Here is a 27,592-nt window from a genome sequence, read left to right on the forward strand (position 1 = left end):
GAAAAAAATACCAGAAAGTGTGTTTTTATAACAGTAATGCTTCCATAAAATTTTATTAGTCTATCTCTTTTCGTTTTCAAGATAAAAAATAAAAATATTATTTTTCCGCCATCTTTGTACCGCAATATCTCCCTAATGGTTGACTTTTGACCCAACGTTTATGAAGCAAACTACCCTTTATTTTGTACAAGGAATCACCCCCTGAAGTTTTTCGCATTTGTTTTAAAACACCCTGTATAAAAGTTAAAAAAAGTATTGCGATAAAATATTGGCCTTAATTTTATTATTATTTTCTTGTTATTTTTCCAAACAGAGTCTCCGGATTTACAAGAGGGAAAAACAGTTTTACAGAAAATTAAAAAAAAATGAAAATATGGTTGAATTTTTTGTAAGTTCTAAAAATCAAAAGGCGTTCCTATGGGAATATCATTTAGATTTCATTATTGGTTAGATGGTTATTATTAATTTTGATTAACGTCATATTTTCTGCGGTTGTTAAAGTATCACATTTTCCTATAACTATTACCACCCTTTCCGTATCATTGAACTAAATAAATTTTGAGTCTCTTTAACATAAAAAATGTCTATACCTATGTGGCGGATTTATCTCTCCAAAAAAAATCCTTTATGGGTATTTCGCCACTGCACTGCGAAATAAAACTAAAGTGTTCTCATAATAGTTTGAATTTAAATATTTTAAATATTTTTTTCTTTATTCTTTATATATTTTTTTGCTTCCGACGACGGAAAGAGATAGACTTTCCGAAATGTTAAGCATTTTTTTCTTTGTTAGGCAAATTTGTAGAACTGTAAACATAACTTCTGACAAGCAGTGCCCGTTTCGGTTTAACGCAGAAGTGTTTACAAAAAACAACTATTTTATTTTGTAGATTTTCTTGCAGTGCAGTGGCGAAATACCCATAAAGGATCTCTTTAACATATTAAAACAGCAAAAAAAATATGACCTTACTTAAAATGCAATCGACAACAATCTATCCAAGAATGAAAACGAAATGATATCACCATAGAAACGCCCTTTGATTTTTAAGACTTGGAAAAAATTCAACCATATTTTCATGTTTTATTAATTTTCTCTAAAACGGTATAGAAATTTGGAATAGTATAAACGGGATTAACCATTTTAGAACAAGCAAATTTACTTATAAAAAATGGATTTTTCTCAAAATGTCAATAATAAAAAAGTTTTTCCTCTTGTAAAGAGAGTCCGGGGACACACTGTATATTTTTTCATAGTTAAACTAGTATAAGTTCTATTAGGTGTTGTACCACGACCAGCTGGTAGTGAATAAGCTGTGATCATATCACAAGTCTCGAACTGTAGTGGAGTTCAGTATCCGACGAATGTAAAATAAGTGAACATCTAAATTAAGTACTATTAGAAAATTTTAATGCAGTAGACAATAAGTTGGCTGGGTGGCACTGAAAAGATTATGCCAACCTTAGGATTGTTAAGTCCCTCCTAAACAAGATTGTTCTTCATCTTGTACAGAAACCAAGACTAGCGTTAGATTTCCAAGAGCAAGGCCAGGACCAGGACCCAGCAGGCAAGACTCTTGCAGCCTTGGTCTTTGCTTTTTTTTATCTTTTTTGAAGTGAAAATCCTTCACGCGCTTTGGGGATAAAAATTCAAGGCCGTGATACACGAGCTAGCGTCTGGAAAAGTGGTAACGTTCGGAGTTTACGAAGCGTCGTAAACTCGAGCCCTATGTGAGCTAGAGGGCTGAAACTCGGAATAAAGAGGGGGCTCGAAGTGAAATATCATATGTCAACTTTTGATATTTTTGCTTAAAAACTGTATTTCAAATTTCAATCTAGAGTGCGATGACAAAATATGACGACAATTTGACTCGAAATAACAAGTATGTGTCGAAATATGAACCAATCTGAAAATGAACCACTCTGGAAAAACACCCGGTATAACAAGGTACGAAAATATTAAAGATTTTCCTAATATTAGCCTTCTTAGCTTCCTGTTTATATTTACTACGTGCTCTTACCCATTCCGTGTGTCTACATGCAGCTCGCCGATCCCCAACACATAATAAATTAAATTTATCGCTGCAGGCCAGCCAAATATAACCATAAAGCCGCCCTAATGCAACATTTAATTGCATGTGATATCTTGAATGTCCAAAGCCCTCGTCTTAGATTACATGCGTCAGCTGTGGCGGACGGTTTGAGATGTGTAAAGTGGCTGATTATAATACTGACATGGATGTAGAATTTGGTTAGGGTGTTGGTAGAGTACCTACTTGAGGGAGTTTTGGCTCATAAAATATATATTTTTAAATTCATAGGTACAGATTTATAGATAAATGCAGTATAATATTATATTTTTAATATGTATTTCTTTATTCTTCATTCGTTGAATTTATCTCAGCTAAATAATAGGTATACGAGTATATAGGCAAACCTTCATGTTCAAAACGACCCATCTAATCAAGTATAAATATAATATAAACAAAAAATGCTAAGTAGCCAATCCCAAGTAGCATTTTCACGACTTGCGACCACATGTTTACTAAACACAACATTGGATTAGTTACAAAAAATAGTTAGCTTTGTACCTTGGGTATTAAAATAAATGTAAACGTTGTTGTAACGTTGTGCCGACGTTGAACTAGTACTACAACAAAGTAAAAGCTTCTGCGACGTCGAATAAACGTTCTCTTGTAACCTCTTTTGCTTAAGTGATCTTTAGGTGATTCGGACAACGGAGTTACAACGTTAGGCAATAAAGAGTTTTCCGACGTCACTTTCAGCACCTATTCCAACGTTATGCAAACGTCGTCTGTTTTACTAATTCCAACGTTGTTTAGATTTCCTTATTCTTACGTTGGTAGGACGTCGAGCCACTACCTTTTTGCAACTGTATTAAACCATAACCTTAAATCTTAAATTTTCACTTCATTGTTCTGTTCAGTCAGACAGTTCAGTGCTGTTTTTGTTTTTATAAAAAAAAACTTAATTAAAATGGGACATTAGAAAGGCACATATAAATAAATTTAAATATACATCGACATATTACCGATACTTTATCCACTACCTCGTTTATTTAGAATATAGAGGGCGGCACAAGCTAGACTCTAGGATGACTAAATTAGGCAATCTTGCGACTAGTATACTACCTGGTAAGGCTGAACTACGACTTTACTAGTCCAGTATGCGACTACTCGAACTACTCCATCTTAATCTCCAAAACAACAAAGTGAAAGCCGCCATGTTGTTGTCAAGTCTTTATTCCGAAATAAAAAAAAATTAAGTCATTAGAAAAAGATTTAAGTCTTTTGGAAAAGATTTAAGTCTTTTGGAAAAGATTTAAATCTTTAAAAAGATTTAATCCAGTAAATCTATACTAATGTGTTAATATATAAAATCCTTAAGTGACTGACTCACTGATTAATCACGATCCTGCTCAAACCACTCAACGTAAGAAGCTCAATTTTGGCATACAAGTTGATTCTAGGGTGTAGAGGTTCGATAAGAAGGGATTTTTCGAAATTCCAGTTCCAAAGTGGTGAAACCACCCCTCAAATATTACAATTTTTTTATTTAAAAAACGGACAAGTTTCCGAAAAAACGCTTAAACACGTATATTTTATTTTGTTTTTTTACATACTTTAAGATTTTTTAAAAATGTATACAGGGTATTAGAAAAACCGGGTCATTGATTAATCACGATCCTGCTTAAAACGCTTGACGTAAAAAGCTGATTTTTGGAAAACGAATTGACTTTAGGGTGTAGAGGTTCGATAAGAAGGGATTTTTCGAAACTCGAATTCTAAGGGGTTGAAACTACCCCTCAAATATTAGAATATTTTTTTTTATTTGAACACCGGTGAGTTTTTCGGAAAAACTCTTAAACACGTATATTTTATTTTGTTGTTTTGCATATTTTAAGATTTTTAAAAAATTTTGATTGGGTGTTTCATAAAATATGACCATTGAGTAATCACGAACGGATTGACTGTGGGGTGTAGAAGTTCGATAAAGAGGGGTTTCTCTAATCCCAAATTCCAAGAGGGTAAAAACACCCCTCTAATATTACAATATTTGTTATTTAAAAAACGGTTAGTCTTTCGGGAAAACGCTTGGACATGCAGAATTTATTTTGTTTTTTACATATTTTGAAATTTTTAAAAAAATCATACAGGGTGTTCCAAAAAGTTGGATAATTGATTAACCACGATTCTGCTTAAACTGCTTGACGTAAAAAGCTTATTTTTGGCAAACGGATTTTTCGAAAGTCAAATTCCAACGAGATGAAACTACCCCTCAAATATTACCAAGTTATACAGGGTGTCTCAATTTTAACCGGGAAAATTTAATAGACGATAGAACTTGCAAAATAAAAACAAAAGTTCATATCCAACTTGTAAAATTGAAAGTCTTCCTTTTCGAGATGACACCTCAAATGTTAAAGAGGTTACTTTACAAAGAAAAAAAATTAAGATATTTGAAAAAAACTATTTAATCAATTTTGATATAACTTGGCCCGTTTATAATACTTACTATGGGAAAAGATTTGATGTAACTAGATTTAAGTTTAAAGGCCAGGGGCGGCGGTGAGACATCACTGTTAGTTTATTTTAAAAAAGGGAAAAAATAGGCACGCCACTGCTTTTTAGAAGTTTAATATTATTTTTTGATTTAGTAATTAAAAATATTATTTTTTGTCTCCTGACTTTTTGTCTATAACCCTAACTATTATTATTTAATTTATTGTTCAGGGGTGGAGTGAATAAATGAATTTAATTTTTTTTTCGCAAGAAGTAAGCAAGATAGACAAAAAGTCAAGAGACAAAAAATAATATTTTTAATTACTAAATCTAAATATAATATTAAAAAAAAGCTTGGTAGGAGCCTATTTTTTCTTTAAAATGGTGTAACAGTAGTCTCACAACCGCCAAGCCATTAAACTTAAATCTAATTACATCAAATTAAGTCCCATAGCAAGTATTATAAACGGGTCATTATATCAAAAATTGATAAATAGTTTTTCAAATATCTTATTTTTCTTTCTTTTTTAAGTAACTTTAACACCCTGTATCTCGAAAAGGAAGCTTTAAATCTTACAAGTTGATATGAACTTTTTGTTTTATTTTTGCAAGTTCTATCGTCTCTTAAATTTTCCCGATTAAAATCTGAGACACCCTGTATAATAATATCGCCATATTGTTTTTTCTCACGCTGACATAAATGTGAGAAAATTTTATCCAGTTTGTATGTTAATGGAAATTCTTGCTTTAATTGCTTTATCATCACCATTACAAATGATTTAATTCGACGCGAACGAAGTCGCAGATACACGCTACCCAAGTAACATTTTTCGGAACCTAAAGTTTTATTAAAAGGTAACGGATATTTATAAGAGGTCTATAAGGAACCTTAATATTTATAAGAGTGTTTAAAGTCTTATAAGAACACTATTGGTGTTTATGTTTTATGTTCCTGTTTTGCTTTTGTAAATCAAAGATGGAAGTAGAAAGAAAAAATTAAATACATTAGCAGTTTTTATAGAAAGTGCGTTAAAACCCGCGAAAATATTTTGGGAAGCACACCACCCACAACTACTAAAAATTACCAAAACTTAGACATTTCTCAAGAAGATATATTACCAAATACTTCGACTGAATCACAGCCACCGATGAAGGAAGGGGCAGAGGACCTTTGGAAGAATGTATAGATTCAAAGACGGTGTTTATTTTCCATCTTCTGTGGTTTGGACAATTTTGAAGTGTATTGAAGGGTTTTTGTTTTAATTATTTTGATTAAAAATTGTTTTGCAAAAGCCAAAGCGCCTGAAACAAAAAAGTGGGGTTATAGTCAATGGTCAAGTTTCTATAAAAATCTTTTTGTTAACTTATAAAACTATTAAGTATCACAAAAGCACCTCAGGTTTTATTGGAAGAGCAAAATTCCCATGACACCTAGGGAAGTGTTATAAGGGGTTTTAAAGTGTTGATGATTACTTAAAGGCCCATATAAAACTAGAGGTTTTTAAAAGGCGAAATGGCGAACATGACGTCCTTTTATAAGGCGGCCATTTTATGTTTGTGTTGTTGTACTTACACAAAAAAGAAGAATATTGCATTTTAAGCAATATTACCGAAGCTTTAAGACGTATTTTTTCAAAAGCATGGGGTTAAGAAATGTTGCGCAGTTTATTTGCAAAAAAAAACAAATCATGAGACTTAAATTTAATTATTTGGTTTTTACAAAATAAATCATATTTGAGTTCTAAACGGGGGCGCTTTAGTTTTAAGAAGGGTAAAATGTTAATATTACTCGATAAATTTTCCGTGCCAATAAAATTTAGTCCTCATAGAATTCTTACAGAATATTTAAGTTGTTATGATAATTATTATAACACGCCATTTTCATCAAAGTGAAAATCCATTGCTGTCAACTTTAAACTACAAGCAGAATAATAATGACAAGGACATGAAATAGAATATATTTCAAACAAACGTTGTAGAAAGAGATGAACTTAAAAGGGGCGTTTTTTATTTTGGTGTTTATAAACACTATAAAGGAATATAAAGGTTTTAAAGAGGTAACGAAAATGTATTCCTTGCAGCTATAAAACTTATTTATGGTTTATAAAGGTAAAGACAACCTCTTAGTTACCAATAAATGGAGAGCAAAGGTCACGTTAAAGGTTTTATAAGGTACTAAAATTCGGTCACCGTTACCTTTATAAGATTCTCCATTTAAGTCAGTGATTCCCAAAGTGGTCCAGGTGGACCCCCAGGGGTCCACGGGAGACTTGCTGGGGGTCTACGTAGGCGTGAACAAAAAATGGGGGTCCATAAGATGTTAATGGGGGTCCACGAAAATTTATCTGCTTTTGATAGTAAAGAGCAAAAATGTAAGCATAGTTTTTATAAGGGCCTACCTACATTGTTTTAAGTACCTATCTCAAGCAGATAATATTTTTAATAAGGCAAGCGACTGTTACTTGTCCAAACTTGCGTATTCGATAATACTTACAATTTCGTGTACAGACTTGCAAAGCGCTATCCGCCCGACAATGCTTAATGCTTGTTCAGACATGAACTTGATCACCACTATAAATATTTGATGCCAAAGGCAAACGCATTCATTTGTTTCCGGAATTTCGAAAAAAAAGGCGGAATTTGGAAAAAAAGTTGTGAGAAAAATTTATATCTGTGTTTGCTAGTGCCGGAGAAAAGTAAGTAACCTACCTTTTTTTGTTATAGTACTTAAGTATTTTGTTTACGTGTACTAGTCGGTTGATCACAACGGCCTGTATAGATAGGTAACTTAGTAACTTACAGATATTTTAATTGTCCTCTTTCGATTTGAAGACAAACACAGCACGTTTTATTCAATTGTTTTTCACGAGAGAAACACTGCCTCTCTAAAAGGCCGAATAAGCAATATTGCAGAGCAATTAATTTTTGTAATTTTCTTATAACTACTAATTTTATAAAACAGTAATTTCACAATCATTTTTAAATTGGTTTTGAAGTAACTATTTTATCAAAACTATTCCTTTTTCGGAAAGAGCGAGCGGTGCGCGGGCAACGGGAAAAGGGCGGGGGCTTGGACTTCGATGCCAGTTTGTCACGTTTTTTAACAATGAAGCCGATAGACAAAAATACGCAAATACACAGAGCGCGTCGAACTCATTGATTTAATAAAATGTTAGTTATCGTTTTGATGGACAATTTTGGGATTTCGACTTTTATTTTTCCTACACAAATATGATCTGGTATTCTTTACTGAGTACACGCAATTTTATTTTATACTGCTAAAAATTAGAGGTGAAATTATGTGTACTTTAAAATTGATACCGTTTTGTGAAAACGTCTGTATTTGTCTCAACGGTTTATTAGTTGGTCCTTTACAAGCCGTAATTCTATTTCCGCGTGCTGACAAAGGCTGCGGTGTGATACCTATATTCAGAAAAAAACTTGGTTACTAAAACTTTTTTTTACAGGTAAGGTAACTGACACGAAACATGGCTACAGCAAAGAAAAAATGTCGACAATATAGTATCGATTATTTGAAATATGGTTTTGTTCCATCAGAGGCAGACAAACAATTGCCCATGTGCCTATTATGCAACAAAGTTTTGAGCAATGACTCTATGAAACCATCAAAGCTCGAAGATCATCTAAAAAGGTGTCATACTGATAAAATAGGTAAAGATTTAAAATATTTTCAAACATTGAAAGAAAAATATGGAAAGAGACCCACCATGCACAGTATGTTCGCTTCAACATCTCAAAGTAACGATGATGGCTTGCGGGCATCTTACAATATCTCATTACTTATAGCAAAATCTGGAAAACCGCACACTATCGGAGAACAATTAATTTTACCCGCTGTTGAAGAGGTTTTAAAAACTGTTTTGCACAAATCTCCATTTGACGTACTAAAAAGAATTCCATTAAGTAACAATACTGTACAAAGACGCATTGATGAAATGAGCTCTGATATCGAAAGCTTTTTGTGCAATCATCTGCAAAAAACTCATTTTTCTATACAACTGGACGAGTCAACGTTACCCAGTAATGAAGCATTACTATTGGCATATGTCCGATTTATTGTTGAGGAAGAAATTCACGAAGAATTGCTATTTGCCAGAACTTTGGAGACTGACACTAAAGGCGAATCAATATTTAATGTCCTGAGTAATTTTTTTACGGAAAAATCGATCCCATTTACAAACATTATTTCAGTGGCAACAGACGGAGCTCCTGCAATGGTCGGGCGATATCGTGGGTTTATAAGTCATCTCAAAAGAATTATACCAGGACTTACAGCTATTCATTGCGTAATCCACCGACAACATCTTGTGGCAAAACATTTAAGTGACAGGTTGAACCAATCTCTTCATTTTGTAATAAAAGCTGTCAACAAAATCAGAAGCAATGCATTGAATACGCGTTTATTTGCTCAATTGTGCGACGAAAATGATGAAGACTTCCAACGACTGCTCTTACATACTGAAGTACGCTGGTTGTCGAAAGGTGCATGCTTAACGAGATTTTACTCTGTTTTCGATTCCATATTAGAGTTCTTAGAAAGTAGAGATCCAGATTTAAAAGAAAACTTGATCAAATTCAAAGCAGACATTGCGTATTTGACAGATTTGTTTAAAAAATTTAATGATATTAACTTGCAGTTACAAGGGGACAGCCTGAATTTAATAAAAACAAAGGGGATAATTTCGGCTTTTCTTGGGAAATTGAAATTTATGAAGCAAAACATTAGTCGGCGCGAATTCTCTCAATTTCCAAACTTGTCGCAGGTAGAATGTATTGATGAGGATATCCATACCTACAGTCAACATTTAAGTGCTCTGCATGATGACTTCAAAACCAGGTTTGAAGATATACTGACGATGGATATACCACCATGGATCATAAATCCATTTGATGAAACGGAAGTGGCCAATGTTGTATTACAAGAGGAGCTGCTCGAGCTAAGCACTAATGAGGAGCTGAAGGTGAAATTTAGAAAAGGCTACCCAACATTTTGGCTGCAAGCAGAAATACCCGAAAAATATCCTGGACTGTGGGAAATCGCAAGGAAATTTTTAATAGCTTTTCCCTCGTCATACCTTGTCGAAAGGAGTTTTAGTGCCGTTACAAACCTCTTAACAAAAAAAAAGGAGCAAATTAAACATCACAGAGCGGGGGGGATTTGCGGTTATTGCTCACAAAAATAAAGCCAAACATTGATCGTTTGCTGACACTCCATCAGATACATCCTTCCCATTAATTAAAATTATGACCTGAACCTATATTACCTTAATATTTTTCTTGTAATTCTATTCTTTTAATAAATAAAGTGATATAAAATGTACCATTTTTCGTTTTTATTTTACATATCGGAATATAGGGACAGAACTCAGAAGTGACACAATTTTTATTTTTTGGCGACTTTAAGAATGTGGTAGAAATGTAGCAGCAGGGGGTCCACCGAAACCAGTAAAATTTTGAAAGTGGCCCACGAGAAAAATAAGTTTGGGAACTACTGATTTAAGTGCTATAGGGGTGTTATAAGGGTAACGAAAACGTTTCGGGAACAATTGATAGGCTCTTAGGTTTTATTAAGTAGGTTATCGAAACGTAACCATTACCATTATAAAACAAAAAATGTTAGTTGGGTAGTAATCACATAAAACACAACTTTATTATTTATTGGTAATATAAAAAAACAAAACAAAATAAAATCATTCATTCTGTAGTAAAAAATATCGATGCGAATAAATCGAAATCTATTGTATGGGAAAAACACGTTTTCCGTCCTATAAATTTTTAGTAAGCCGCTATTACGGCGGCCATACGGGTGCCACCGAGTAAAACTCTAAAATAAATTTATAATAACGTGAATTAATGCGCCGCTGGAAGTTTTACAAATTGCGCTTTCCTGGATAATTTATATTTAATATTTCACATTATTGTATTTGTTTTTGCCGTAAGGCTGCGTGTTCAATGATAAACATATACACGTGCATAAAACTGCCGCATAATTGGTGCGATATATCAAGAAGATTACTGAAATTGTTTTTATAAAATATTATAAATTTTTCCTATCAAAATTTTTTATTTTTTTTTAGAAAAAAATCGATATTTGGTATGTGAGTATATTCAATTCGATTCAAAAGTACTTTATTGTCAAAAAATATATAAATTTTTGTTAACAAAGCATAATATTCCTAAATCTAAACCTAAAACATTTATTGCCAGCAATCTTAACATTAAAAAACAGTTTTATGAAAAATAAACAAATGCGTGTAAATATAAAAACAAAAAACAACAAATTTGTGTAAATATAAGATTGAACAATCAGCAAAATAGGTTGAAACACCTAAGTAAAATAACATACAATATACAGAACAAATATAAGATAAACAAATTCTAAATTCTAAACACTAATATCAAGGGTGTCCCGGTAGAATTCGTCAACGCTGTCTCTTGCTGTCTCTCAATGCCCTACTTAAAAGTTCTTTTTTCAGTAGCCTCCGGAAGGTTTTTATGGAATTAACCAATCTTAAAGCAACCGGCAGATGATTAAAGACCTTTCGGCCCTCATATATTATAGATCTTTTGACCAAGGTGCTATATATGATAAAATTAAAAGTTGATTGACGTATTCAATAGTTTTCGATCACCGAATAAAATAATAAATTACATTTCTTCAAAAAAGGTTAGGTTACTGAGGTTTAGGATCTTGTTTGAACCCTCACTCGGAGGTCTTGGGCCCTTTGCGATACCCCTGTTTTATTATTGTACCAAATCTACCTCTCATTCTTTTTTTGCGTTAAAGTACTTCCAGCTTTTTGCAAAGTTCCCGTTGTGGCTGATGTTGGCTTCTGCTGCTGAATCTACTTCAAAAAACTTTGTCCTAAAATTTTAAAGCATCGGTATTCCGGTGCCGGACACAACAGGTGCTCTATGGTTTCTTTTTCCTCTCCGCATTCTCTGCAGTATTCGTTGTTGAAAATCTTCCATCTCACGAGGTTACCCCTGTAGGTTAGTTTCCAGTGATGATACCTACAATTATGAGTACTAGATTTAATACAACTCATAATCACTATAATATGTTACTGCGTCAAAGTTGCCGCGATTCGACGTGAAGTTTTTTTGTTGATCAAAATCTTAAAAATAAAAGTTCTTTAAAAATTTGCTTCAATACGGATATAGTATAATCCTTTATCTTTAATTTCTTCTTCATTTGTGTAAAAATACCTAACTCCAATTATTATCGCAAAAATATTTTCTATTATTCAATTTTCATCTTTTGTATTTTCAAAAGATTATTTTCTTTTTCAATGACAAATTATACGATTTAATCAATATTTTTTTTCTTTTCTATTATGCTTAATCCGCAAGTTCTTATTGTGTAATTCAATTTGTGCTCATCTTGTAAAATTGGCTAGTTTATTATATTAAAGCCGAATAAAAATATCGAAGGCGGCAAGGAAAAAAAAGATGGATCGGGGGTATTAAATACCAATTTCCGTAATAGAAAGTACAACAGCAAAATCATAAATAAAAGCGCCGTAATACGATAATACTCGACTATAAATAAAAAAGGATGTAGTATCGCCAATCCAGGAAAGTTAATTGCATCCATAAACTAGACTTACGAACGAATGCAATTTTAAGGCAGTTTATTGTGTGTTGCCTCTGTCCCAAAGCCTTAACGACGATTATAAAGAATTTTACGAAGTTTGGACGCCTTTTAATCAGTGTTTGAGCTTGCTTTATCCGAATTTTATCGTCAATTCGCTCTAAGACAGTATCTGAAATGGATCTTAGTAATCTAGATTACATTTTGTAATTGAATAAACTGACTTATTATACAGGGTGTCCCAGACTGAGCGTGCATTAGAAGTTTCTAGAGAACTACAATATCTAGATCGGAGATTTTTTGCACATCACTGTTTCACGAGATCCATCGATTAAAAATATTTTCAATATGGCGACTCTTCCGGAAATACCAGAAGTTGACAGCAACTTTCTTATTTAAAATGGGTGCCTCCATTTTTTATTACATTCTTAAATTCTCTGTAAAATTTTGATATTAGACACAAGTTTTTGAGAAAAAAAAATTTGAAATTTTTGGACGAAAAAAACTGCCTGTCAAAAATTTGTGTATAGCCTAAACGTCAAATTTGGTGATTACCACAGCCACTGTGCTACATAGAGAAGACATGTGGTTATCTATTTCAAAAATTAAATTGTTCGAATGTCATGTAATAATGGCCGCAGCTGCCATGGAATTGAGCGATTAAAAAATTATCATAAATCGTTTTTTTCAAATGGAACCCTCCTTTTTTATTTCACTAGTGAAAAGGCTTTTCAATTCTCTTCTTTTTGAGTATACATATTGCTATACCTAAAATAAATCGTTTTTAAGTTATTTAAGATTTAGTTTTAAAGCGTATATTTTACTTGATTTTAGCCTATGGCTTTAAACGTCAAGTGATGTAAAACAATAGATCTAGCCAGTGCCTTCTATTAAAAGATCAGCCTACGGGCGAGATTTATGACGTCACGCTAGTTAGATATAACGGATTAATAAATATGTTGTAGAATACATGGAAAACATAATTATTCCTCAGATTTTTGGTTTGTATTTTAAAAATGATATAGTTTACATGAAATATACATAATATACAGTTAATAACTACAACATATATACCTATTTATAGTAATAAATACTTTGGCAAATAAACTATGAACCATACAAATGCAGCAAATGTTTTACAATGTACAAATAATGTATAGGTACATAAGATAATGGGTAAAATGTAAATATATTTTAAATTTTGGGGTTTGAAAATCGATCTAATTTAACAAAAACATTCAATATCTACTAATAGTGATGTATTATTATTTGCATTCACAAAATTTATATGTATATTTTGCAAGTATCAATGTTCGAGAAAATTATATTTACAGATAATACAATATTATCTAAAAAAGGCGTCAGCGTTGGGTATGAAATGAAGATCGCTGGCATTTTATAAGTAAAATTATTCTAAAATTTTTGATTTTCTTTGGGATTTTAGGTTCGGGAAAAACATGATTTAAGTTTTTCATTTGGTTTTCATTATTTTTTATTTGGTTTAAAAAACGTTTCGGCTAACTATAGCCTTCATCAGTGTTGTGTCATATGAGAAAAATAGTGTCGAATATAATCCAAAAAATTACATATACAATATAATTCACACCTCATAATGTTTACTGCAATTAATAAACTAATATAAACTTATCAAAAGATGACCACATAATGAAGGCTATAATGTTAGCCGAAACGTTTTTTTTAAACCAAATAAAAATAATGAAAAACCAAATGAAAACTTAATCAGCGTTTTTCCCGAACCTAAATCTCAAGAAAATCAAAAAATTTAGAATATTTAGAAACAAGGTTCAAGAATATCATATTTTCCAAGATTGTAAAATTCTAGTTAATTATTTTATGTGTACAGTTATTTAGGGAATGCCATCGATGTTCATTTCCAAGCCAACTACACGCCGATTTTTTTCGATGATACGGTATAATTCTTACGTAAAATGTAAATAACATTAGACCAATTAAAACAAAGAAATATGAATTTCTTAGTATTTTGAGTAACACCTTTATTCTTAAAACTTAATTTTGTATTATGGAAATATATCCAGGAAGTTTTTTATGTAGAAATTTATGAAGAAATTCACAACGACCAAACCGGTTAAAGTCATTTGCAGACGTATTTTGTTGTGCTTTAAAAAATTGTACCAAAGTGGTACATTTTTAGTTTATAATGTGGTACGCGCTAAAAGTTGGGTGCGGCAACACTGCTAGAAAACAGTCGCTATAGGCCCGTAGACGAACGAAGTATTTAGCCGCGGCGCGGCGGCTCATTTATGTTTGCCGCAACGGGGCCGGACCGTAGCGGATCCGAGGAAAAATGTACACCATCACAACCAAAGACATTATAAAGATAGACCGAACATCTTTTTCATGATCTTTAATACACATATTCTTTATTTTTCCCTAGATCATAATACCTACTTACGTGTTTGAATCTATCGAAGCTGAACCAACAACACTTGGAGTGGAGACTCCACAATATGAATAAAATAAACACAATTGTCCAGTTTTCATTAATACCATCATGGGAGAATATTATTTTTAAATTTATTAAAGATATTTTCAATAGAATTCTCTTGATTTATAACTCGTACCCACTTTTCTTGCTCTTCCGGACACTTTAGGCTGCCTAGTATAACTATCCTTTCCACCAGGAACACAACAAAGATGAGGCATAGCACCAAAAACACACTCCACTTAAGCTTTATTGATGAATTGTTAGAGTCTTAAAAAACACACACAAAAATCACGATGAGTAAAAAATGTATGGGCACTTTTAGGTTAAATCACTTACACAACGTGTAATTTTTCAATTTTTCTATTTTTTATGCGAAACCGAGAGTGACCATATATCTGGTAGTAGTTGATGTCACTTAAACACCAAAATAATTAGTTTTTTGCACTACAATAATAAATAATACCAAAAATCATAGAGTTAAAACCAAAAATCAACCGACAAAATATGAAACGGAATCTAACCCAATATCTAAGTATGTACGCCCCCAGGCTGATCTTTTAAAGAACGGCAGTGATCTAGCCATATCATATTGTGACACTTTGTTCAAAAAGCTGTATGTTATCGATCATTTTCAGGCCAACTTTGAGCTGTTTTTTTTTTTTCGATTATACGGTATATTTTTAATAATATGAAACTATGAGATATCACTAGAGAGCGAAAATACGCGATATATTATTTTTATAAATACATTTTTTAAACTCTTAAGGGGGGGGGGCAGGCAGTATTTATCATATAGGAAAGTCAAATAGTTCGTTTCCTGACAGATGGAAATAAATTGTCTAACTGATACTCAGTGTCAAAGAAAGCTAGATAAAATCAAGAAAAATATACGTTTTCAAACTAAATCTTAAATAACTTAAAAACCATTTATTTTAGGTATAGCAACATGTACAGTTAGAAAGTAACGAATTGAAAAACCTTTTCACTAGTGAAATAAAAAAAGTAGGTTTCCATTTGAAAAAAAATGATTTATGATGATTTTTTAATCGTTCATTTCCATGACAGCCACCGCCATTATTAGGTATATAACATTTGAACAATTTCATTTTTGAAATAAATAGCCACTTGTCTTCTCTTTATGTCACAGTGGCTACGGTAATCACTAATTTTGACTTGTACGCTATACAATTTTTTTTGACAGGTAGTTTTTTTCGTCCAAAAATGTCAAATATTTTTTTTCTCAAAAACGGCCAATGTTCGGTATAGAGTGTTTAACATCAATATTCATAGAATTTTACAAAGAATGTAAACATGTAATAAAAAATGGGGGCGCCCATTTAAAATTAAGTTTTTAGCAATTTTACTGAATCATTGTGAATCACGTGATTCAAAGATATGCAATAATTTATCCCAAAAATTAGTTATTGCGTTAAAGCATTATTTAGAATTCAACTTTTCTACCATTTTTTATTACTGGAAATTTATTAAAAAAACTGTATTTTAGAACTGTCAAATTGTTTTTATTACTTCTCTGAATATATTTTTTTATATGGAGTTGCTAATGAAACAAATATTTGATGCCTTTATAAAAAATTACATTTGTTATTTGATGAATTTGGAAAATAAATATTTTTCCATATTTGGATACAGAGTCATATGTTACGATATAGGCGCTGTTTAATAAAGTCGAACAAAACAAACACAAAGAGATATTAAAATTCATACTGATATTTATGTATTTGCACTCGCAGGTGTAATCAAAAAATCATTGCGGTTAAAGAGAGCTTTCGAGGGGAGCAATTGGTTATACATATATATTTTTGAATTTGAAATTTAAAAAAAAATGGAAAGCCTAATAGATAAAAACAATTTGATGTGGTTTTTCAACACATTCATATAATGAACGTTTAAAAAAGGCGTATAGGCAAAATAGTAAATATATGAACAATATAATATACTACAACATCTTTCAAAACACAAAATACACTTAGATCCCCAACAAGCAAAATTTATTGCTGGAACATTGCCACAACTTCGCAAAGCAAAGTGTAACATTGCTTTTTTCATTGTAGGGAGGTTTATGCAAGGTGGCAGGGTAGCTTAATCTTCCGCCAAATTACATTGCAGTGCAAGGTTGAAAAACACAATATTATTAAAACGTTGCTAATGTAACGTTCAGGAAAGTACTAATTTGAGATGTATTAGTAATATTGTTAATTTTACGTCAATATAATATTGGTAAAATTATATTGTACCTATGTTTCAAAATTTATTATCCATTAAACTTTCTATTTTGTTATAACTTATTAACTAACTTATTGCTAAAATAATATAGCAAAAAATAGATAATGTTTGCAATAAAAAACCATTTTATTAGCGACATTAGCAATTTTATGTTAACAATAATACATCAGTAATAGGTTATAATCAACAGAAACATTAATGGGTATTAATTGTAGACTTTCAGATAGGTATAATATACCTACTTTTACTAATATTGTATTGACGAAAAAAACATAAACAATATTGATAAAAATATGCATATCTCTATTATCCATTGACTTAGAAAAATTAAAAATGCTCGGTAAATATATCGCTACCAAGAAAGTCGAATTTGTCAAACTAATTGAAAAGAAAAACAAAATAAAAACTAGAAATTTATCACTTACTTGTTTCAAAAATATCAAAAATACTGTTAAGTACTGAGTACTGAGAACTTAACTGATCTTTTCGGCTGCTCATTAAACAAGGAATTACTCAACTCTGACCTCTTGAATCGAATTTCTAAAAAAAATCTTAAAAGTTGAAGGTCTGAAATAATACTAAATATATATTAGGTACAGTATAAACATTATTATATATTTCTTATTCAAAAATACAAAAGGAAAGTATAACATTAAATATATGTACAAGGAAAAGCAAACTTATATTTTAATTGATTTTTTGGATCTTTCATATTTTGTTTTCGCATGTTGAATTGTCTTATTCATGGTTTCAAATTCCCCTTCGGTAAAGTTTTGAAATCTATATCCAATCATTTCCAAATAAGTAGTAAAAATAAAAACAATCAGTTGTAATAAATAAAACCATGAGAAACTTACCTCTTGTGACAGTAATCTTTGAGGCCCCTTTATGTCCTTATTTTAAACATTTCAAATGATTATATCATTAAAAAAATATTATTGAGAATATATAATACTGAATATTATTTGTGATCGATTTTATCATTAGATTGATATACTCGTATCCTGGTTTTATCTACTTCAATTTTTCGTTGGCTAAAAGCTAACCTAAGGCATAAAATTTAACTTAAAAACAAACTAAACAAAATTTGTTATACTTATTCATGGCTACAAACATTATTAAAACACACATAATAATAAAATTATACTTACATTTACATTCATTAAAATCTCATTCGAAAAGCATAAAACGTGATACCAAAAACGCATCAAAAACGTAAAAAAACAAGTGATCGAAAAAAAAGCGTCAGCGATGGCTATGTAAAGAATCTTTTACGTGCATAAAAAATAAAAAATATAAGAATGCAGTAGTTTTAGTAGTTTGTGCCGTTGTTCTCTATTATTAATTTCGCGGATCTTTCATTTGAATCTTTGTTGCAATGTTGCAGAAAAAAACGTTTTAATCACTATTCAAAAACAATGTTTCTGTAGCAAGGTTTCATCAATCACGACACAACGTTTAGAAATCAACATTACAAAGCAAACTGTTTGGGGATTGACTGCAATGTTGCAAATGTAATGTGAGGTTTTTAGCTTGGTGGGTCCATTTTATCGCACACTAAACCAATGAATATTGAACAACAAACAAAAAATGTAATATACAAGATACCATGTGAATGAGATAAATTTTATATTGGTGAAACTTCTAGACCCTTAAATGTTTGAATTAAAGAACATAAAGATTATTTAAGAAAGGGCGAAATCTAAGATTTATCAGCATTCATGAGACACAGGGCATAGAATAGATTTTAACAACGCCAAAATTATAATGAAAGAGGCGATAGCCTCTAAAAGAAAAAGAAAAAATGCTTTTTAAAACAATTTAATAAAAAATAATGTATTGCTCATGCATCTGTAGATGTTAGTAATGTATGGCAATCGCTTCTTTGATTTTAAAGAACATAAAATTAATAAACATAACATACGTAAAAATTAAAAACAAATTAAAAATAATCATACAGAAAGTTTGAAGCTTTTTGGTTTTACCTTATTAAGTAATTATTGTTTTCAGTTAGTAATTGTTAATTGAAGTTTAACTTGATATAATGTCATGTTAGCAGAACGTCAACGGTTTTTGTAGACATATCAATCAGATGCATATGAATGCATCTAATTGCATCTTGACATGAAAGATAACATGAGATTTATATCTAGTTAGTTACAGCGCCGGCGGGAGGGAAATATTGAGACCGGGCGAGTACCATATTTGGCGCCCCCCCCCCCCTTGAATTGTAACTCTCTCTTTCCCTAAATAATATACTTTAACTACAACTAAGCATATTTATGCTACTTCAATACTTCAACAATAAATGTTTACTTAAAGATACTTCAAAATTCTTCTCTTCGTTCAGTCTTAGTCTACGGTGTTGTTTTTTCTACACCGGGTGCGTCTCAAAAATTACTCACCCCCATAACTTTTTTATTTTTTAGATAAAAAAATCGAGATTTGGTATGTTAGTATATGACATAAATTAGACTTGATTGACGTATTCAACATTTTCGCTTAAAAATCGTATTTTAAATTTCAATCTAGAGTGCCATGATTGTGTTAAAAACACTGATTTATTAATTTAAAGAAGAAGCCTTGGAAAAATAGATTTGATCGTCTAATGTTTTTCGTGTCTTGTCCAGGCCGGTTAAAAGATGCAAATGGAACAAGGGTGGCTCATTTGTAAATTTGGAAAAAAACATTTTTTACGAATAATTTGAAACCACACACCTGGTATTTCGAGTCAAATTGTTCGCCGTTATGAACCGCATGTTAGAATTTCAAATAAATCATATGTGAAAATGTGAAAAGTTGTTTTTTTTAATACCGTATCCACGATGATATGTCATTCTATTCAAAGTGCCATTTTCTACCGCATAAATTAGAAATATACCAAGGGTGCTATTTAAAAATCAAAAGTTGTAGTAATTTCCGGTGAAACAGGCAGTGACCAAAAACAATTATTGAATACGTCAATTAATCCTAATTTATGTAGTATACTAACATACCAAATCGCGTTTTTCATTTGAATAAATAAACAAGTTATCGGTGTGAGCCACTTTTGAGACGCACCCGGTATATAGAGTTATAAGAAATAGAATTCCAACTTCGGTAGTCTCGATTTGGTATAAGTGATCTTTGAAAACATTAGTATTTAGTTGGAAGCAGTTGCATTATTTTTCTATAAGAATTTAAGAAAATTTTCCTTTCTTTTTCACAATCAATTATTTCGTGCAGAATCAGTATATGATCAGACAGTTTTGTCGGCTTCAAAATGAGGATCAGCCAGTGTTTGAGATGCATTTCTTTGTGAGAAATTTTTCTTTGTGTAATTTCTCTAATGAGAGAATTCTACGATTCTGCTACCATTTTCCGTGTATTACTACATATTCAATCCGGAACAATCAAAACCCCTAAAAGATTGATATCTTTTCCCACTAATATTAATAAATTAATTTAATTAATGAGGCAAACTTATAATCTTTTTTTGAGAATAAGGATATCGGGATCCTCTTCAGTTCCTTACGAATGAATATATTCCTCATATAATGTTAGGGCATCAGCCGTTAAATAAATAAAGGTTGTGGGTAGTAGAAAAAGTGCGATTTTGAGCGGTCAGTCTAAAACTGTCAATTTTGCTGGCCCTTGACCCAAAACAGGTTGTAAGTAAGATGTAAGTAAGATTGTAGATTTATAAAAACGAGAATTAGATATAGAAAGAAGGGTTATTTACAAAAAGTTGTCAGTTTTGAGTTATAAGTAAAATACCACGAAAAAATCAAATTTATATTTTTTATTTTATTTTGTTTAAGATTCTTCCACGAAAATGAATTCGCAAATCCCAGTTTCGAATAGAGCACCCAAAAAACATATAGAAAACAAGAAATCAAAACTATCCCAAAGCTTTCGTGCTAAGGTTGCTAGGATATAGTAGTGTTTATAATGTTTAGTCAGATTAGATCCCTTCCCTATGTGGGTATGGTAATTGCTAATATTTTAATGTGGAAATTGATGGTAGCGATTAATTATTGATCTGGTTTTACATTACTATTTGTTTAGATTACTGTTTTTAAATAATTTAGTTACCGTCCGTCGTGGCGCCCTTTGCATGAGGGGCCCCGACCCTTCCGCCGGCCCTGGTTAGTTAAGTAAAGTTAAGTGGTTAAAGTAGCTCTAATCAATTTTTAATCAAATATTAGTAGTAATTGTAAGCAACCTGGTTGTTGGCTCAAGCGAATTGCCAATATTTGGATAGTTCAAAATTTGTACCTGTATAAATATTGTTGTAGCACAATGTTAGTATCTTTTCTCCAAATCATTAAAAATATTTTTTTCAAAATGTTATAAAGAACATAATAATTATTAAGTATCTCACTTATATACATTTTTACCTTAGTTGTTAGTAAAGTTATGTATCTATGATTCAGTTTAAATATTTGATAAGCTTTGATGCACTAATAGAGCGATGAACGGAAAATATAACGAGACAGAAATGTTGATTTGAAAACACCGAAACAATGCATTTTTAAACCGCATTTTGCTAATCGAGTTAACATCATCGGGATATAAATAAATCAGTTTTAACTAACGCGGTTATCAAAATGCAAACCCGGAGAGAAAATACAAGTTTGTTGTTTTATGGAGATTAATTCGATTTTTTCTTCTTTTTTTATTGGCGGATTCTCTAGTGAAAATGAAATATTACGCATTTTTGGGAATAATTTCCTACACCTTTTTTAATGAATCTATTATTTTAATTGTTAGTAAACTGAACTAAACTGTTGATAAAATAATGTCTTTGGAATGGTTATCTTTGGAATGAGACTGTTTCTGAAAAGAAAACTTGTTATTTCGTAACTAAAACAGAAATCATTGAAATCGAAACTAAAACAGAAATCATTTAAACGTCAAGCAGTTTAAGCAGAATCGTGATTACTCAATGATCATATTTTATGAAACACCCTGTATAAATTTTTAGAAAATCTTAAAATTTGTAAAACAACAAAATAAAATATACGTGTTTAAGTGATTTTTCGGAAACTTAAAAAATATTCTAATATTTGAGGGGTGGTTTCACCCCCTTAGAATTCGGGTTTCGAAAAATCCCTTCTTATCGAACCTCTACACCCTAAAGTCAATCCGTTTTCCAAAAATCAGCTTTTAACGTCAAGCGCTTTAAGCAGGATCGTGATTAATCAATGACCAGATTTTTCAAAACACTCTGTATACATTTTTAAAAAATCTTAAAATATGTAAAAAAATAAAATAAAATATACGTGTTTAAGCGTTTTTTCGGAAACTTGACCGTTTTTTAAATAAAAAATATTGTAATATTTGAGGGGTGGTTTCACCCCCTTGGAACTGGAATTTCGAAAAATCCCTTCTTATCGAATCTACCCTAGAATCAACCTGTAGAACAACTAGTAGTACACCCTAGAATCAACCTGTATGCCAAAATTGAGCTTGATTTTGGAAAATTTGAGATATGTCAAACATTCATGGGACACAAGAAATTATAATGAGAAAACCGATAGCCTCGTAACGAAAAAACTCAGAAGCTAAAAAAACAGGCTCCACCAAACCAATCCAGTCTAAATATAGATAAATGTATTATTCAAGCATCCGTTAGTTTTCGATTAGTAATGTATGGCTATCGTTTCATTGATTTTAATAAACATAACAAATAAAAATATCATAAGTAAAAATTAAAATGCAGATGTGTGTAGATCGGAATAAAATACCTAATGAATGGAAGTTAGCCTATATCACTTCTATATATAAAAAAGGGAACAGAAAAGACCCGAATAACTACAGAAGTCTTAGTGTGAATTGCACCTTCAGCAGACTTTTTACAAAAATAATTAGAAATAAGTTAGAAATATCTACTTACAACAAAATCAGTGAAGAGCAGAGTGGCTTTACTGCAGGGCGTTCATGTCTAGATAATCTATTTACTATCCAACAACTGATAGAAAAACGGAATTCACGTGAAGAAGATACACATCTAGCTTTTGTAGACCTTCAAAAAGCTTACGACTCCATCCCCAGGGTTAAACTATGCTACATACTGGAACAACTTGATGTGGATGAATATCTCATTAATTTAATTAAGGTGCTGTACAACAACAACACAGCTCATGTTAAGAGCAGTAACCGACTGTCTAAGGTAATTTTTATGACCAAGGGCCTTCGACAGGGATGTTCTCTGTCGCCTCTTTTATTTAATCTGTATTTGGAAGTGGTTCTTAGGGACTGGACGAAGAGGTGTGGGGGAATGGGCGTCCCTGTAGGAGATGACTGTTTGGTTACATGAATTTTGCCGATGATCAGGTAGTCATAGCTCAAGATGCTTACGACCTTGAATTCATGATGAGCAGATTAAATTCGGCATACACGGACTGGAGCCTTACTGTGAACATTGATAAAACGGAATATCTAGTGACCAATTCAGATGATAAATTTGACATTTTTATTACTGACAATGCAAAGCTCAGACAGGTTGAATGGTTTAAATATTTGGGGGCACGTATAACCAGAAAGGGACTGGACAAAACAGAAGTATCTGCTAGAATAGAACAAGGGCGGAAGATTACAGGAGCACTGAATGGCATCTGGTGGGACAAAAACATAAGACCAAACACAAAAGTACATATTGGAAGAGCCCTAGTGGAGTCGGTAGTAACTTATGGGTGTGAAGCTTGGACCTTAAAAGCTGAACAAAAGCGAGCTTTGAATGCACTCGAAATGGACTATTTGAGACGCAGTGCGGGAGTATCTAAACTGGACAGAGTTAGGAACGTGGAAATCAGAGCCAAAATGGATGCCACACAGACAGTAGTGGATAGAGTCGAACAGAGGGGCCTTAAGTGGTTTGGACACTTGCTACGCATGGAACACCAAAGATGGCCCTACCGAATCTACAGCTGGTCACCTCCTGGAAAAGGAAAAGAGGACGGCCTAGAAGATCTTGGAATGAGGCCATCAGAAGGGCAATGGAGGACCGTAACTTGGAAGAGGAAGATGTTCTTGATCGTAACAGGTGGCGGTTAGACGTGGGGATGCGACGTTAGTTGCGACAACCCTGAGTATATATATATATATATATATATATATAATTAAAATAATATTTATTTATATATATATATATATATATATATATATATATAAAAATTAAAACAAGAAATTAATGAAAAAATCATATACAGAAAGTGAAAGACTTTTGGTTTCACCTTCTTTATTTTGGGGCTCACTTAACCAAACCAAACCTCATTAAGTAATTGTTTTAAAGTAGCAGTAGTTAATTTCAAGTAGTAGTATCATTTTAACAGAAAGTCACCGGGTTATTATAATAAATGTATTTGCTAAAAATTATTGTATTTAGATATTTTAAAGAGTTTTCCTTTGATCTGTGTATTTTTTTGCTTCTGGCGACAGGAGGAGATACACCCTCTTCAACGTTGAGCATTTTGTAACTGTTAAGCAAATTTGTTTTACTAGCAAAATACGACGAATTTTCTTCCTAGTGGATGAAAACCTAGAATTCCTTCCGAAAAATTATAAATATTCTGATTAAAAATATTTTATTTTACATGAAAAACAAGTTAAAGTGTTTACAGTAAAACTTCTATATGTAAAACTTGAGATCGATCGAAATAAGACTAATAACTTTTAAATCTGACAGTCAATGCTTTAGTTGTTGGGCAATGGCCGTAATGGCCTATTTGTCACTTGGCGAGGCCACTAAAACTGATTAATGATACGGATTTCAGTTTTAAACGATATCGATTTCACTGAATTATTCTATTTGTTCATTGCCGACCTGCCTTCATTTATCATTGAATGCAACTTGGGCAGAATAAGGATAAAGGGTTAATATAGGGAATATCAATTTTTAGAAGACAAATTGCATGTAACGGATGCACTAATACCCGTTCTAGTTTCTTTGATGGCATTAAAAAATTCGTTATCATTATAAAGTGTGTTTTATTTTTTAAACTAATGTAGTAGTATATCTAATTGACTTTTCATTAATGTCATATATTAACTCTCCAAAAAATCATATATGGGTATTTCGCCCATATAGGACATTAGACGATCAAATCTATTTTTCCAAGGCTCCTTGATTAAAAATTAGTGTTTTAACCATAGCCATGGTATCCAAGATTGAAATTTAAAGTACAATTAAAGTAAAATAATTCCATTCAAGTTGTAGTCATTTCTTGTGAAACAGGAAGTGGCCGAAAAAGATTGAATATGCCCAATCAATCCTAATTTATATAATATACTAACAGCCCAAATCTCGTTTTTTTATCAGAAAACTTTCAGACGCACCCGGTAGATACTAATAATTTAAAATGAATTAAACAAATATCCAATTAATAAATGTAAAGATCATATGGACAGTGACAAGGATCCTATACCTTTCGGTTCTCTGTTCCTATTGCTCTAGTTTCGGTAAGTCGTGACGTATGAGTCAATTAACAAAACAAAAGGATAAATTCGTAAGTTTGTTTTTTATACAATTGCAAAATTTCAATGCCTTTTTCTATACATTTTAAAAACTATCCTGATGATGGGAATAAATTTCTCGAAAGCTTGACAAATTAAAAAGTAGTTTTATTAGCCTATGTGGTGATTATTGACTGCATCCTCACTAAAATTGATGTTTCTTTGTTAATATAAATATACAGGTTGTTAACTGGACAGTTACTTATAGGTGAACAGAATGGCAACACTGCCTATTGAGAACGCATGCACTTGCTTATAGGGTTTTCTGCCGACTCGTCCCGTCGCACAGTGTAGCGCTCTGTGGACAAAAACCAGATAAAGCCTGTTTCGCAATTATACAAATATTATTATTTATCGCCTTAGGAAGGACTATAATCACCAAAAATATATGAAAAAAATTGATAAATGAGCAGCAATGCAAATACCAAAAATTGAATATCAGTATTTTTATTACAGTGGAAGTGTGTTTAAGTGACCGCATTTTTCAATTAAATTGGGGTGAATATTGTGTAGACGAAAAGAATATTTCCTAGCTGCACAAAATGGAGAAAAACACTTATAGCATCTTATAGTAAGTACATTCTTTTTCCATATTAGTTGTTGTTAAATTCGATCATTGCTTTTATGTACATGGCCATTACAAAAAGTCAAATCGAGTCCGAATGAAAATTAGTAGTGTAATTTTATTTAAGGTTTTAAAAAAATGGTATAAAATGGTAGACGAGATTTTTCGTGTAATGTTGTCCCAAGTATTGTACTTTAAAACCATTATTTCAGTTTCTGCGGAAAACTGCGATATTTTAAGTTTTCGATTTTTTTTAGGAGAATGTCCAGTAGGTACTTAAAATAAAAGATATTTTTGAACAATGGTACTATAATGCCAAAAGTGAAAGAGTGGCAAAAATTTGTGAAAAAATTAAGTTATGTTTACATTTAGAAGTTTGTTCTGAAGAAGTTGATTCGTTTTTACAAGAAGAAAGTCGTTTCCAGGTGAGACAGTTCTTGAAGTTTTTTCGTTTTTTCGGTTTTTGTTGAACTTAAAGTATTGCCCTTTATATTTTTAATTTAATTGTTTTAATTTTTTCAAACTGAGATTGTCATAATGTTATCTGTGACAAAATAATTGTGACAGAAATAACTTTTTAACCATTTTTGAAAAAAAAATTAATCTTTTAATTTGTTTTATGATTGTATTTTAAATATTTTGACCTATGTATGACTATTGGAATTTGTTTATTATTCTGATTGTATATTTTAGCTTTCTTCGACCTGAAGATGGGAATTGTTAGTCCCGAAACATGTCGCCCCCCTTCTCTTTTTGAAGCAAATTAAATTTAAATAAACATCTTAAAAGATTGTGAGTTTTTGTCCCCTACCCCTCGTCAGAGGTTTTACTTTGATATGTACTCACACTGGGTTGGAGAACGTTTTGTTTTTAATTTGTTATTTACTAATAATGAGAAATAATTACCCTTTGGGCTGCAGGAGATTTTTTCCATATTTATAAAAATTATAATTAATTTATTTTTTGCAAAACATATTTTTAATTTACTTTTATATCATAAAAATTAGTTTAAAATATAAAATATTATGTTATCTTTTATTAGTAATGTAAGTAAATACATTTTCTGGCGGTGAAAATCGAGTTTCCCATTTTTGTCCACTTTCCCCTATACTTCAAAACACTGTGCGTCGCGTCGTCTAACGACGAGCGGGCCGAGGTTGCCATATTTCAACCATAAAGCTTTTGCCGCGAGTAATAAACAAATTAACAACCTGTATAGAAGAGCATAAACGAATAAATTTCTCAAAAAAAAAATCAAAAATAAACCCTGAATTCCGACAAACAACATTTCTGTCATAATTGGTTTTCACAAAAATTTTACCATTTAATTTTCAGATCGGCACTGGTCCCTTTGCAGCGGGGCTTGCAACAAATTGATCAGGATATTAGCTATTTACAAGACGGTTTCTACCTGGGCGATATATCTAATTTCCAATGAAAGGGACGCTTTCCATTCGGAAACTTTAATATCCATTCTGACTCGCTTTTGATGAGTTTCTACGCAAATTGGCATTCAAGGAAATGGATGGGTGTTAACCAAAAATGGGGGCTGTATTTTCAAGAACCAATAAATAAGCCGCATTGAGGGGAAATAATTAAGACCCCTGCCCGGTCGTAAAACAGGGGAGTTGAAGGCAAATTATGGTTTAAAAAGTTCATAAATTTTTATTGACTTGTTATACTGA

At 31.7% G+C, this 27,592-nt stretch overlaps 1 protein-coding gene and 1 long non-coding RNA gene across 2 annotated transcripts; one reads left to right on the plus strand and one right to left on the minus strand.

Annotated features, from left to right (window-relative positions):
• Nucleotides 1-17,875: 17,875 nt before the first annotated feature.
• On the minus strand, nt 17,876-18,042 carry LOC115878257. The gene is made up of 2 exons (XR_004049483.1): nt 17,998-18,042; nt 17,876-17,892 (listed from the first exon to the last, which is right to left on the minus strand). It is a non-coding gene; the product is annotated as an uncharacterized LOC115878257 (long non-coding RNA).
• A 5,101-nt stretch (nt 18,043-23,143) lies between these two features.
• On the plus strand, nt 23,144-23,884 carry LOC115878254. The gene has a single exon (XM_030894678.1). The coding sequence runs from the start codon at nt 23,144-23,146 to the stop codon at nt 23,882-23,884; it is 741 nt and encodes a 246-aa protein (XP_030750538.1).
• Nucleotides 23,885-27,592: the final 3,708 nt, after the last annotated feature.

The sequence above is a fragment of the Sitophilus oryzae genome, unplaced genomic scaffold (genome assembly GCF_002938485.1).
Source record: "Sitophilus oryzae breed Bouriz unplaced genomic scaffold, Soryzae_2.0 scaffold_1507_pilon_pilon, whole genome shotgun sequence".
Lineage (NCBI taxonomy): Eukaryota > Metazoa > Arthropoda > Insecta > Coleoptera > Curculionidae > Sitophilus > Sitophilus oryzae.